Genomic DNA, 13,632 nt, shown 5'->3' with positions numbered 1-13,632 from the left:
CTCAACAGAATTGAGGTAAATTTTGAGTGCTACCATGTTACTTTATCTCAGGGTGGTACAGTTCAAGTAAAAAATCACAGTGAATGTTTTTTAAGGGTAGCATCCATGCTCAACAGTGGTAACCACAGGAAGTTATGTCTCTAGGAAAGCCAGCCCTGCTACACTTAGATTGTCACTGTAGGCCACGGTGAGCTTGTCAGAGAGGGACTCTGCTGTGCCAGCATCCAGGACGCCCATCTTGCTACCCAGAAGTCTCCTTCAAACAAAATGAAGACCCCTTTATTTCGTTCCCTTCCCAATCCCTTTCCCTTAACTGTTTCTGGAGATCAACCCGAATCATGATTTTCAGGCCATATTTTTATTGCTCATCTATTGACAGGCACCCACATTCACCAGCGCCTCTCCTCACCCACACCCATCCCATATACAACATTGTTTATTAGGGGAAGGTACATTTTGTATTGTTCAGGGTCCCATGGAACCCCTTCTCCCTCCCTCTCTGGAGATCCTGAGCTGCCTGTGGACAGGGTTAGCTCAAGAGACTCCTGGATACCTGTTTTAAAACTTGAAAGGTTAAGGGTTTGCACGCATGAATCAACAAGGGACCTTTATTTCTTTAGGAAGCAATTTATTGGAAGAACTGGAAACACGGAAAGAAGGGAAACTTAAGTGAACTTATTCTGCAAGGGCAATACTGCAGACTTCATGGCAGGCAGGGTGACCGTGGGCACTCACCCAGGACTCAGGGGAAAGTCCAGTCCAGGATCAGTCCTACTTGTCGCCGTGGCCCAGGGTGAGCTTGTCAAGGACGTCGTCTGCCAGGCCGCCTTCCGCGGACCCCACGTTGCTCAGGTTGCTGACATGGTCCTCCAGCTCCTTGATGAACTTGACCTGCTGGTCCAGGTAGCCGGTCTCCAGGAAGTAGCACAGGTCGGCGTCGCAGCTCTCGATGGCCAGCTGGTGCATGTCGAGCAGGCTCTGGTTGACGCACTTCTCCAGGTGCAGGGTGTCTTGCATGGCCTGGCGTCCGCTCTCCCACTCTTGGCTCTCAGGCTTTCTGATGTCGAGGAAGCAGACGCGGCCCCCACGCTCTTTCTGCAGGAACATCAGGCTCTCGGCTGTCTTGCTGTGCTCGTGGGAGCGGAGCAGGAAGAAGTGGTGGAAGTGCTTCAGGGCCACGTCATCACGGTTGAGGTAGAAGGCCACGGCCAGGCACTGGAAGGAGGCGTGGAACTCCAGGGCGGCATGGCTGTTGACCGCGGCCTCACACTTGGGGCGGTTGTTCTGACGCACCTCCGAAGTTGGTGTGGGCACCAAGTCGGGTGACTCCAAGACCGAGGGAATGGCGGCTCGGACGATGTGAGTGTGGGCCCAGCATCGGCGGGGTCGCGGGCGCCAGCGGCCTCCCCGGAACCTTCCCATGGTGGACGGTGTGGGTGGCCAGAGGTGAGGTCTGGGCCAGAGGGCAGGTGGTTGGGTGCCGGCTCCGGGAGGGAAGGGTAATGGCGTCTGTTGGGCGGGGTCAGTGTCTGGGCTTGAGATTGGTTAAGGAGGAGGTCACGTGAGTGGGCGGGATCCATGGGCGGGATCTGTGGGCGGGGCGAGACCACTGTCTATCAAAGGCAGGGTGAGGCAGAGCCGCTTTGAGCTGAGTACTTCACGTCTACAACATTTTCCATTTGCCTTAATACTTTTTTTCCAAGGACTCTCTCTTATTCTATAATTGCTCCCTTTTATAGAACCTGTTCCCATTTTATAAACTCACTGTCATCTTTACAGTTCTGAGAATATTAATTTGAATTTTTTTGGTAATGTTCTCTCCTGCTTCCTGCAGTATATTTGTTTTTTTTCTCCAAAAATAGTTCTGTTTATTAATCATGATCTCTTTCAGTTCGTTAAATATCTGGTAAACATTTGTCCATCCATATTTGGGAGTAAAGGATCCAGGTTCAATCCCTGCATCTGGAAGATCGTCTGGAGAAGGGAATGGCTACCTACTCCAGTATTCTGGCCTGGAGAATCCCATGGACAGAAAAGCCTGGCGGGCTAAAGTCAGTGGGGTCGCACAGAGTCCTTCCTACAAGGCTGAACGACTAACACTTCCACTTTTTTCACTGTGATTTCACCCTCCCCTCCCCCGCCTGGTGGTTCTTATGATTGCAAGAGGTGCCTCAGTGACAACCTTTAGGGAACTTTGAAATGAAAACATGGCTCATTACTCATGTGTCGGACTCCACAGCCCGATCATGGGTAGAAAATGAGTATACGTGCAGCCTGGGGTGCTTTTATTGGGGTCTAGGATGGGATGCCTAGGGTGTCATGGACTGAGTCTTGCTTGGTGAATTTAAAACATGAGCGTGAATTAAAATGTCTTACGGGAAAAGTAAGTGGTCAGATGGTCAGCAATCCTAGTCAACCAGTGATCTCTAAAACAAAGGAAATTGCTGCAAACAGTGAGAGTTTTGCTACTTCTTTTCTAATCTGGATTCCTTTTATTTCTTTTTCTGCTCTGATTGCTGTGACCAAAACTTCCAAAACTATATTGAATAGTAGTAATGAGAGTGGGCACCCTTGTTTTGTTCCTGATTTGGGGAAATGCTTTCAATTTTTCACCGTTGGGGATAATGTTTGCTGAGGGTTTGTCATTTATAGCTTTTATTATATTGAGGTATGTTCCTTCTATTCCTGCTTTCTGGAGGTTTTTTTTTTTTTATCATAAATGAATGTTGAATTCTGTCAAAGGCTTTCTCTGCATCTATTGAGATAATCATATGGTTTTTATTTTTTAGTTTGTTAATGTGGTGTATTACATTGATTGATTTGTGGATATTGAAGAATCCTTCCATCCCTGGGATAAAGCCCACTTGGTCATTATGTATGATCTTTTTAATATGTTGTTGGCTTCTGTTTGCTAGAATTTTGTTAAGGATTTTTGCATCTATGTTCATCAGTGATATTGGCCTATAGTTTTCTTTTTTTGTGGCATCTTTGTTAGGTTTTGGTATTAAGGTGATGGTGGCCTCATACAGTTTGGAAGTTTACCTTCCTCTGCAATTTTCTGGAAGAGTTTGAGTAGGATAGGTGTTAGTTCTTCTCTAAATTTTTGGTAGAATTCAGCTGTGAAGCTGTTTGGTCCTGGGCTTTTGTTTGTTGGAAGGTTTCTGATTACAGTTTCACTTTCCGTGCTTGTGATGGGTCTGTTGAGATTTTCTATTTGTTCATGTTCAATTATGTAAAGTTGTACTTTTCTAAGAATTTGTCCATTGCTTCCAAGTGGTCCATTTTATTTGCATATAGTTGCTGATGATAGTCTCTTATAATCCTTTGTATTTCTGTGTTATCTGTTGTGATCTCTCCATTTTCATTTCTAATTTTGTTGATTTGATTTTTCTCCCTTTGTTTCTTGATGAGTCTGGCTAATGGCTTGTTAATTTTATTTACCTTCTCAAAGAACCAGCTTTTGGTTTTGTTGATTTTTGCTATGGTCTCTTTTGCTTCTTTTGCATTTATTTCTGCCCTAATTTTTAAGATTCCTTTCCTTCTACTAACCTTGGGGTACATAATTTCTTCCTTCTCAAGTTGCTTTAGGTATAGAGTTAGGTTATTTATTTGACTTGTGTTTTTGTTTCTTGAGCTAAGCCTGTATTGCTATGAACCTTCCCCTTAGCACTGCTTTTACAGTGTCCCATAGGTTTCAATTGTTGTGTTTTCGTTTTCATTTGTTTCTATGGCTATCTTGATTTGTTTTTTAAACTTCTGTGATGGGGGAGCCTGACTTTCATTTAGTCTGGTCGCTGGCACTGTGTTTATTTAAGACAGCTGTCTGTGATGTGGATGCCTTGGCAATCAACAGCTTAAGATCGGGCACTTACGTTACAATAAAAGAAAATTAAAAACTGACATAACAAAAAAAAATAACTCAGGGTAGTTGTTCCCTGGTAGTTCAGTGGCTACAACTCCAAGGTCCCAGTGCAGGGGGCTTGGGTTCAATCGCTGGTTGGGGAAGTAGATCCCACATACTGCAGCTAAGACCCAGTGCGGTCAAACAAAACAAAACAAGTCAGGTGCTTAGAGTACAATCCAGCCTGTGATGCTGAGACAGGAGAGTTAGGAAGTGAGAATGTGAACAGCCTTCAGTATTTGTAGGCAGGGGAGCTGTCTGTTTCTGGGTGCACCTTTTGGCCTGAGAACTGACTGACAGTCTGACGGGCCTCTTGGTCTAGGGTTGGGTCAGTCAACAAGCACCCAGCAAGTTCCGCCTGGTAACGTCATAGTGGCTCGTCCTCCACTGCCATCGGGCAGTGCACTTAGTCCATGTTTCAGGAACATCTCAGTCCCTGTTGCAATGTTCCACAATGTGAACTGGGGAGCAAGCCATCTGGGTGAGCAGCTGCATCTCCAACATGGTACCATGGCCCTGGGGTGTCATCTCCAGTGGACGAGGCATAGGTGTCTCCGGTGGTGAACTCCTGACCTGGGATGATGTCGCCTGGGATGGTATCATCTCCAGCGATGAGTCTGTCTCACTCACAAGTGAGGTCCTCTGGAGTGGAGGCCACCCAGGGGTGGGAACCCATGTGGATATGCAGTATTGGTCATCGGCTGGGCATAGGCTAGCCTGATATAACGTAGAGGCTTCCTTGAGGACTGTAGGGCATATCTGATGCCTGCTGCTTGTGGACAAATTGTTGAGAGCTCTCCTGGGTCATCAAGGACATCTTTAGCAGTGGAATGAGTGGCTGTCCTTTCCTTCCTGGAAGAGCTCATCCAAAGCACATGGATATTCTGGGCACATTTATATCCCAGGCTAGAGTCAATCTTATGGATGCTACTTAGGCACTACCATGAGGGCAGTCCCTGCACAGATTCTGGGAGCACATTCCCCATATCCAAATGGGTTTTATGTAGGAGCGATCATAGGGCCAATTGGCTTGTAGCAGTATTTGATGTTGATACTGGAGGGCAAGTATTGTTTGGATGTTGCTTCCAGAGAGCCTGTTGCCTTTAAGGGGTACCCTGGTGATTCAGAGGGTAAAGAACCTGCCTGCCACGTGGGAGACATGGATTTGATCCCTGGGTCGGGAGGATACCCTGGAGAAGGGAATGGCTACCCACTCCAGTATTCCTGTCTGGAGAATCCCATGGACAGAGAAGCCTAATGGGCTACAGTCCATAAGGTTGCAAAGAGTCAGACATGACTGAGTGACTAACAGTACACTACTAACTTTAGATTACTTGGCATTTAATAAAGGTGATTGTCAGAGGCTTTATACTTCACATGCCTCTTTAAAGGCTATTGCTTTTTCAGTTCCGATACTTGGCACCGGGCTGGAGTTTTCCTACTACGGGGTCAGTGTTCTTGGCTCTTCCTGGCCTCTCCTCAACTCAAGCATCCGCTCTCACCTTTTGTAGAATTTCTCCAGGGACTTCTGGTTGAAGTTTGTCTTTCCATTGTCGTAGCACTGCTTGGAGGGTGCAGTTTTGACTTAGGAGTAACTTAGGGTCTACTGTTTCTGGTGAGAACGTCACTTGGGCATTTAACTTTGTTAGATTTTCCCCCAGTAAGGGGATAGGGCATTCAGGCAGATACAGAAAGCTGTGCCCTACATATGCTTTTTTTCCCACCCTATTATATAAGATCTGCGGTAGAAAATGGAGACTGTACATGTATGAATGCCCTGGGTTGACCTCGATCATCTCGCACTTTGGGAACTTGTTTCATTGGTTATTGCCCTGCCTTAGGGTGAGGACCCCCTGTGCCAAGTTTAGTACCCTGGTGGGTTCAAGGATTGGGAGACCAATCCCTTTGGCCTCTCTGGTGAGGCAGGGTACAGGGGTACCGGTGAATCTGTGGCCTTTGGAGGAGTGTTGATGGAAGCTCTGAACTTTGTGGAGGGATTCTCAGTTTTTATGGCGGGGGAACCATGAGAGGCACTGAAGGCGGAGCCACATGGATTTAGTTAGGATCGTCATTAGGCTCTGACCCAGGCGAGACAGGATTTTTCTGAGGTTCAGTCTTCCCCCTGAACCATAGTTTCCTTCTCTTCTGCCTGAGTCTGCAGCAGTGAAAAGAGTAATCTGTTCTCCTGATTCCTAGGGTAGCACTTGAGAAGCAGTTACAAAGGATTTTTCCCTTTCAGTTAGTAAGGTGACAAGATTGGTGAAAATGCAAGAGATCCCCTGTGGCAAAGAAAAGATAAATAAAAAATGCTTTCTCCAAAGTATAAACACCACAAAGGAACTTAGAAGTTGTGTATGATGGTGATGATGAGAAAAGATGGTTACACAAAGTACTTATGCACCAGCCACTGTTCTAAGCATTTAAAATATACTAAATCATCTAATGTTTTAAGCAACAGTTTTATGATCCCTATTTTGCATGTGAGAAAACAGAGGCACAGAAAACATAATTAACATATCCCAATTCCCTCAATTTAGTAAGTGGCTAGACTGGGATTTGAACCCAGGCCATCCTTGGGGAAGAATCCACAACACCAAACTGTTTCTCTAAAACAGGAGAGTAAGAAGGATCTTCAGGCTTACCTGGTGGCTCAGTGGTAAAGAATCCTCCTGCCAAAGCATGAAATATGAGTTTGTTCCGTGATCTCAGAAGATCACACATTTCACAGAGCAACTCCGGCTGTGCATCCCAACTGCTGAATCTGTGCTCTAGAGCCAGAGGCAACTACTGAAGTCCAAGCACCTCGAGACTGTGGGGTGCAACAGGAGAAGCCACTGCAATAAGAAACCTACGTATTGCTACTAGAGAAAACCCTGCACAGTAATGAACACCTAGCACGGCCAAAAGCAAAGAATATATATATTTTTTTAAAAAAAGGAAGGCCCTTCACTCAATTTCTAGTTACAAACACCAACAGCTGCTCACCCAGTGCTTCCTTCTGTCTGGAGGAGAACAATTTATTGACTTCTGTAGGAGCTGAGACATTGTCAGAGAGAGAAAAATGAAAGTGTTAGTCACTCAGTTGTGTCCAACTCTTTGGACCCCATGGACTATAGCCCACCAGGCTCCTCTATTCATGGACTTCTCCAGGCAAGAACACTAGAGTAGGTAAACATTCCCTTCTCCCGGGGATCTCCCTGACCCAGGGATCAAACCCGGGTCTCCTGCATTGCAGGCAGATTCTTTACCATCTGATCCACCGGGGAACCCCCGTCAGAGAGAGGAGAGTTCCTCAACGTGAACAGAGAGAGGAACAGAGTGAACGGACATTTTCTGGAAACTTAACTGAAGAGACTTAATCCTCATTTGAAGAAAATGTTGAAGTGCAGTCATGTTAAAATGGGAAAGTTAATTCCTTTCTAGCTAAGCTTGTTCATATATTAGTAAATTTTTAAAGCAGTATGCAAACTTTAGACTCAGATTGACCATGTGTCCTTGATAAGGCATGCAAAATCTATAAAATTTTAACTTTTATCTTATTAACCACACCTAGGCACAGAAGAAACGTATTTTGAGTGTTTTTCTTAGGCAAAGACAATACTAGGGTTTATATGTGTACAGATTTCATCTGATCAAATAGACTTGACCAAGAGGCTAAATTTTTAAAGGGGAACAGGAGAAAACAAAAAAGATTTTCTTGGCTGTGCTGGGTCTTTTGCTGCGTATGGCCTTAGTTCTCCTCAGGCATGTGGGATCATAGCTCCCAGACCAGAGATCGAACCAATATGCCCTGTGTTGGAAAGGCAGCTTCTTAACCACTGGACCACCAGGGAAGTCCATATCATTTTCTTAAAAATTCTGTTTTGTTTTGTGTTTTTTTATACTGGGAAATTTCTTGCTATATAGTCACAAAAAGTTCATTCTTCTCCCCATTCTGAAAGGAGAAACCAGGAGGTCACTGAGGTCAGGAACAGGCTGATTTGGGGCCACTGTGTATGGGCACAGGTGGGCACAGTCTGCAGTGAACTAATGGTGAAGGTGAGGTCAGCACCCCTCTGGGTGTTTCATCACCTCAGCCCTGCTTCTACATGTTAGTTACCCTGGGCTTGGGCTCTGCCATACTCCTTGTCCACTCTCCAGTGAAGTTTTTCATTCCCATGACTGCAATACAATCTATATAGGTTATATCTCCCATAGCTCTTTTTCTAAAGCTGCTGTACACCCTGAACTCAAAATTCATTTTTCTGACATCCTGCATGACAACTCCACTTGGAGGTCTAATATGCATCTCGGATTTTACATGACATATCTTCTCCACTCTTCCATCCCAGCTGTGACCCTGACAAAAGACTCCAAATTAATAATTAGCACCACCCAACCCAGGATAAATTAAAAGTTAGATCATCTTATTCATATCTCATTTTTCCTCTCTGTTCCATGAGGAAATCTTGCTGATGTATCCAAATCCATCTGCAGTGTGTCTGTATCTCTTCATTTTTTCAGCCTCCACTCCAATTCAACCACCATTGTCTTTCACCTGGACCAGCTATGGTATGTACTGACTGGTCGCCAAGCTTCAGCCCCTCCCTCTCTACATTCCTCAGTGCACCTGGAACCACTGATTTCACATTCACGAGGATTCATTTTACTTTATATTCAATATCACAAATTGACCTTCATCCATGAGCTTATATTTTTCATCCCTTCTATTGAGGTAAATTTTCAGTGGAACAATTACTTTATTGCATCGTGGTACAGTTCAAGTAAAAATTCACAGGTGTATGTTTTCTAAGAGCAGCATCCATGCTCAACAGTGGTGACCACAGGAAGTGTCTATAGGAAAGCCAGCCCTCCTACACTTGACTGTCACTGTAGCCAAGGGTGAGCTTGTCAGAGAGGGACTCTGCTATGCCAGCATCCAGGGCCCCCATCTTGCTACCCAGAACTCTGCTTCAAACAAAATGAAGACCCCTTTATTTCAGTCCCTTCCCAATCTCATCCCCTTCACTATTTCTGGAGATCAACCCCAATCATGATTTTTAGGCCATATTTTTATAGTTATTCTATTCACAAGCACCTACATTCACCAGGGCCACAACTCACCCACCCCCACCCCATGTACCACATTGTTTATTTGCATGTGTGTGTGCTTAGTCATTCAGTCATGTCCCAGTCTTTGGGAGCCCATGGACTGTAGCCTACCAGGCTCCTCTGTCCCTGGGAGTCTCTAGGAAAGAATACAGGAGTGGGTTGCCATTTCGTCCTCCAAGGAATCTTACCAACCCAGAGACTGAACCCAGATTTCCCGTTGCAGGTGAACTCTTTACATCTGAGCCACCAGGGAAGTCCAGTGAAGGTACGTTTTCATTTTTCAGGGTCCCATGGAACCCCTTCTCCCTCCCTCTGTGGAGATCCTGAGCTGCCTGTGGACAGGGCATTGGTAGCTTAAGAGACTCCCGCATACCTGTTTTAAAACTTGAAAGGTTAAGGGTTTGCACGCATGAATCAACAAAGGACCTTTATTTCTTTAGGAAGCAATTAGTTTATTGGAAGAACTGGAAACACGGAAAGAAGGGAAACTTAAGTGAACTTATTCTGCAAGGGCAATACTGCAGACTTCATGGCAGGCAGGGTGACCGTGGGCACTCACCCAGGACTCAGGGGAAAGTCCAGTCCTCCTTGTCGCCATCACCCAGGGTGAGCTTGTCAGAGAAGTACTCTGCCAGGGCACCTTCCGGGGACCCCGCGTTGCTCAGGTTGCTGACATGGTCCTCCAGCTCCTTGATGAACTTGACCTGCTGGTCCAGGTAGCCGGTCTCCAGGAAGTGGCACAGGTCAGCGTCGCAGCTCTCGGTGGCCAGCTGGTGCAGGTCGAGGAGGCTCTGGTTGACACACTTCTCCAGGTGCAAGGTGTCTTGCATGGCCTGGAGTCCGCTCTCCCACTCTTGGCTCTCAGGCTTTCTGATGTCGAGGAAGCAGACGCGGCCCCCACGCCGGTTCTGCAGGAACATCAGGCTCTCGGCTGTCTTGCTGTGCTCGTGGGAGCGGAGCAGGAAGAAGCGGTGGAAGTGCTTCAGGGCCACGTCATCACGGTCGAGGTAGAAGGCCACGGCCAGGCACTGGAAGGAGGCGTGGAGCTCCAGGGCGGCGTGGCTGTTGACCGCGGCCTCACACTCGGGGCGGTAGTTCTGACGCACCTGTGAGGGCGGTTTTGGCAGCATGGCGGGCAACTCCATGACCCAGGGAATGGCGGCTCGGTCGGCGGGTGTGCGGGGCTGGCATCGGCGGGGGCGCGAGTGCCAGCGGCCTCCTCGGAGCCTTCCCATGGTGGACAATGTGGGAGGACAGAGGCCAGCTCCGGGCCAGAGGGCAGGTGGCTAGATGTGGGCTCTGGGATGGAGGGCTAACGACGTCGGTTGGGCGGGATCAGTGTCTGGGCTTGAGATTGGTTAAGGAAGAGGTCCCGTGAGTGGGCGAGATCTGTGGGCAGGGCGAGACCACTGTCTATCAAAGCCAGGGTGAGGCCAAGCCGCTCTGAGCTGAGTGCTTCTCATCTACAAAGATTTCAATTTGCCGTAATACTTTTTTTCCAAGGACTTTCTCTTATTTTCTAATTGTTCCCTTTTATAGCACTCTGTTCCCATTTTATAAACCCACTGTCATCTTTACAGTTCTGCCATTGAGTATATAAATTTGGATATTTGGTCATTTTGTGTTCTGTTTCCTGTCATATATTTATTTTTTCTCCAGAAATCTGTTTATTCATCATGATCTTCTCTTCCATTTTCCTCACAAATCTGGTAAGCATTTGTGCGTCCATATTTGGGAGTCATGGACTCATTTGATTAGCCTCGGAAATTAGCCTGGATCTGAGCTACAGTTGTGACATCCATTCCACTATTAGTCTTTTCTGAATGGGAGGGTGGAGCGTATCAATTTGGGAGCGTCTTCTCTGGGATACATGGTTTGGAGCTTGCAGATGATAAAAACCATCCGAAATACCAAAAGCTTGGTATTTTCTGACATTGGGGAACTTTCCTGTATCTCTTCTAGATTGATTATGTCTTTTTGTTTTGTTCCTTGCTTCTCTGCAGACCAGGTCCACAGTTATCTCAGGGCTTCTCTCATATGGTTTCCCTTCCTGAGCCTTTGAATGATATAAGGAGACTCTATCCCCACTGTCTGCCCCACCATTGTGCACTGGCTCTTGGTAAGAACAGAAAGTAAAAATGTACTGTGTTAAGCTAATCAGACTCAGAATATTTGTTGCAGCAGTTAGCATACCCTGACTAGTTAGCCAGGAAGCAAATTCTGGATGACTACAGGTTATAAGCTACTGTAGTCCTATAGCATTTCCTCTTAGTGAAAATGCAGACCTAGAGGTTAAAAAAGTCTAGATGGTTTTGAGAACAAAGAGGTGCAGACAAATAGCTGTTATTGATTCTGTAGCAGCTGAGTAACCCCGCCGCCCTGGGTCTTGGCACCGTTCTAACCTTCAGCCAGGCCAGGTCCCTACCCAACCACACAACAACAGTCTCTTCTTGCTCACTTTCTGCTAGGAAAGGAATTAAAGTAAATTTTCAAAATCACAGAGGGTTATAGTTGGAACAAAACCTTTCCTCAGCAGGCTGCCAAGCCCCTGACCATAGCCAGGATGAGGGATTATGTGGTGTATCAGTCCTGTCATGTGCTGCCTCCCCTCCCCCAGCTGAGTTGTTCTTGATTTATATTCTGTTGGTCTTATTTGTAGATGACATTTTCTCAAGAGTTCGTGATCTGTCCTCCTCTATCAATGGGGGTAGTCAATATTTCACCCTGGGGATAAACGAGAGGCTTGGGTTTCCTTTCCACCTAGGACTAAAGTAAGTTTTCTAGGGAGTTATTTAGCACCTCTCTCAGAAACTGCTGTCCCTTGGTCAGTTCTCGAAATACCCATTGATATTTGTATATGATTTTTCCCAGCAGGAGTGTAGTTTGTGTGGTCTTGTGAAGATCACCACCCTTCTCCATCTCTCAGCAGTTTGATGCACAAAAATCCCAAATCATTGATTAGTGGTTATGTGTACTCCTTTGGCGTAACTAAACCAACACTTCTCTAATGTTGGCCATAACCCAATTTTTTCTTTAGGCTGCACCAGGTGGCATGGGGGAACTTAGTTCCCTCCCCAGGGATTGAACTCACGCTCCCTGGGCTGGGAGGGCAACATGTTAACCAGTGTACCTCTAGGAAAGTCCTTGGACCATAATTCTTCACACCCTATTTTTTAATCTGGAGAGGGTCTGATATATCAGAAGCCACCCATGTGCTGCATTTAATGGCCAGCAATGGACTCAGACAGATGTCTTGTAGAAACTTAAAGAACTATGGGGATCATCACTGGTCCTTCATCCTTTCCTGTCATTTATTTTATGGTTGAGCACACCTTGTTATAAAGTCCAATACCTCAATTGTATTTTTGAATGTAGACGGAGTTCAAATGAGTCTTCTGTCATATGTGGCTAGAGGCTGTGACTGTCTCGTGGAGACTTCTAGTCTGGCTGTGGTCCTGTGACCACTAACTGCTTATTACATGACCAGGTTGACACAAGGAAGAGTGAGGAAGTAGCGCTCCAGTAGGACGGAAAACAACAGATGTGTTGTTCTGAGTGCATTCAACCCACTCAGTAGTGATGCTATTGGCTGCAAATCCCTTGGAAACTTACCTGACCCCCACAGACATTTCCCCTGTGGGAGCCAGTGTTGGTGGCTTTCACAGTAAAGAATTTGCCTGTAGTACAGGAGACCCGGGTTTGCTCCCTGAATGGAGAAGATCCCTTGGAGAAGGGATTGGCTCCCCACTCCAGTATTCTGGCCTGGAGAATCCCATGGACAGAGGAGCCTGGCAGGCTACAGTCCATGGGGTCACAAAGAGTCGGACACGGCTGAGTGACTAACAGTTCCACTTTTTTCATTGTGATTTCACCCCGCACCCCCACCCCGCCTTGTGGTTCTTATTATGATTGCAAGAGGTGCCTCAGTAACAGCCCTTAGGGAACTGTGAAAAGAAAACATAGCTTATTACTCACAGGTCCTGGAGGATACATGGCATGCCTGGAGCTGCACAATCAGGTCATGGGTAGAAAGTGAGGACACGTTCAGCCTGGGTGCTTTTATTGGGGTCTAGGATGGGATGCCTAGTGTCTCACAGATTCAGTCTTTCTTGGTACATTTAAAACATGAATGTGAATTAAAATGTCAGAAGGGGAAAACAAGTGGTCAGATGGTCAGTTATCCTAGTCAACCAGTGATCTCTAAAACAAAGGAAACTTCTGTGATGGGATAGCCTGGCTTTCATCTAGTCCTGTCGCTGGCCTTGTGTTTATTTAAGACAGCTGTCTGTGATGTGGATGCCTCGAAAATCAACTTGCATTACAATAGGAAAAATTAAAAACAAAAACAAACAAACAAACAACAACTCAGGGGACTTCCCTGGTAGTCCAGTGACTACTCCAAGCTCCCAATGCAGGGGGCCTGGGTTCAAGCCCTGGTCGGGGATCTAGATCCCACATACTGTAGCTAAGACCCAGTGCAGCCAAATAAAACAAAACAACTCAGGTGCTTAGAGTACAGCCCAGCCTGCGATGCTGAGACAGCAGAGCTAGGAGGTGAGGACCTGAACAGCCTTAAGTATTTGTAGGCAGGGGAGCTGTCTGTTTCTGGGTGGTCCTTTTGGCCTGAGAACTGACTGACA

General features: G+C 46.4%; 1 protein-coding gene across 1 annotated transcript; it reads right to left on the bottom strand.

The window, feature by feature from the left end:
• Positions 1 to 743: 743 nt before the first annotated feature.
• Positions 744 to 10,274, bottom strand: LOC122435110 (ferritin heavy chain-like). Its single transcript, XM_043459017.1, has 2 exons — positions 9,577 to 10,274; positions 744 to 771 (listed from the first exon to the last, which is right to left on the bottom strand). Exons 1-2 carry the CDS (start codon positions 10,225 to 10,227, stop codon positions 766 to 768), a joined length of 657 nt encoding a protein of 218 aa, XP_043314952.1. The 5' UTR covers positions 10,228 to 10,274; the 3' UTR covers positions 744 to 765.
• Between the last annotated feature and the right edge of the window lie 3,358 nt (positions 10,275 to 13,632).

This window comes from Cervus canadensis, chromosome X (assembly GCF_019320065.1).
Source record: "Cervus canadensis isolate Bull #8, Minnesota chromosome X, ASM1932006v1, whole genome shotgun sequence".
Classification (NCBI taxonomy): Eukaryota; Metazoa; Chordata; class Mammalia; order Artiodactyla; family Cervidae; genus Cervus; species Cervus canadensis.
Note: the sequence above shows the minus strand (reverse complement) of the source record. Positions and strands in the feature narration are given on the sequence as shown.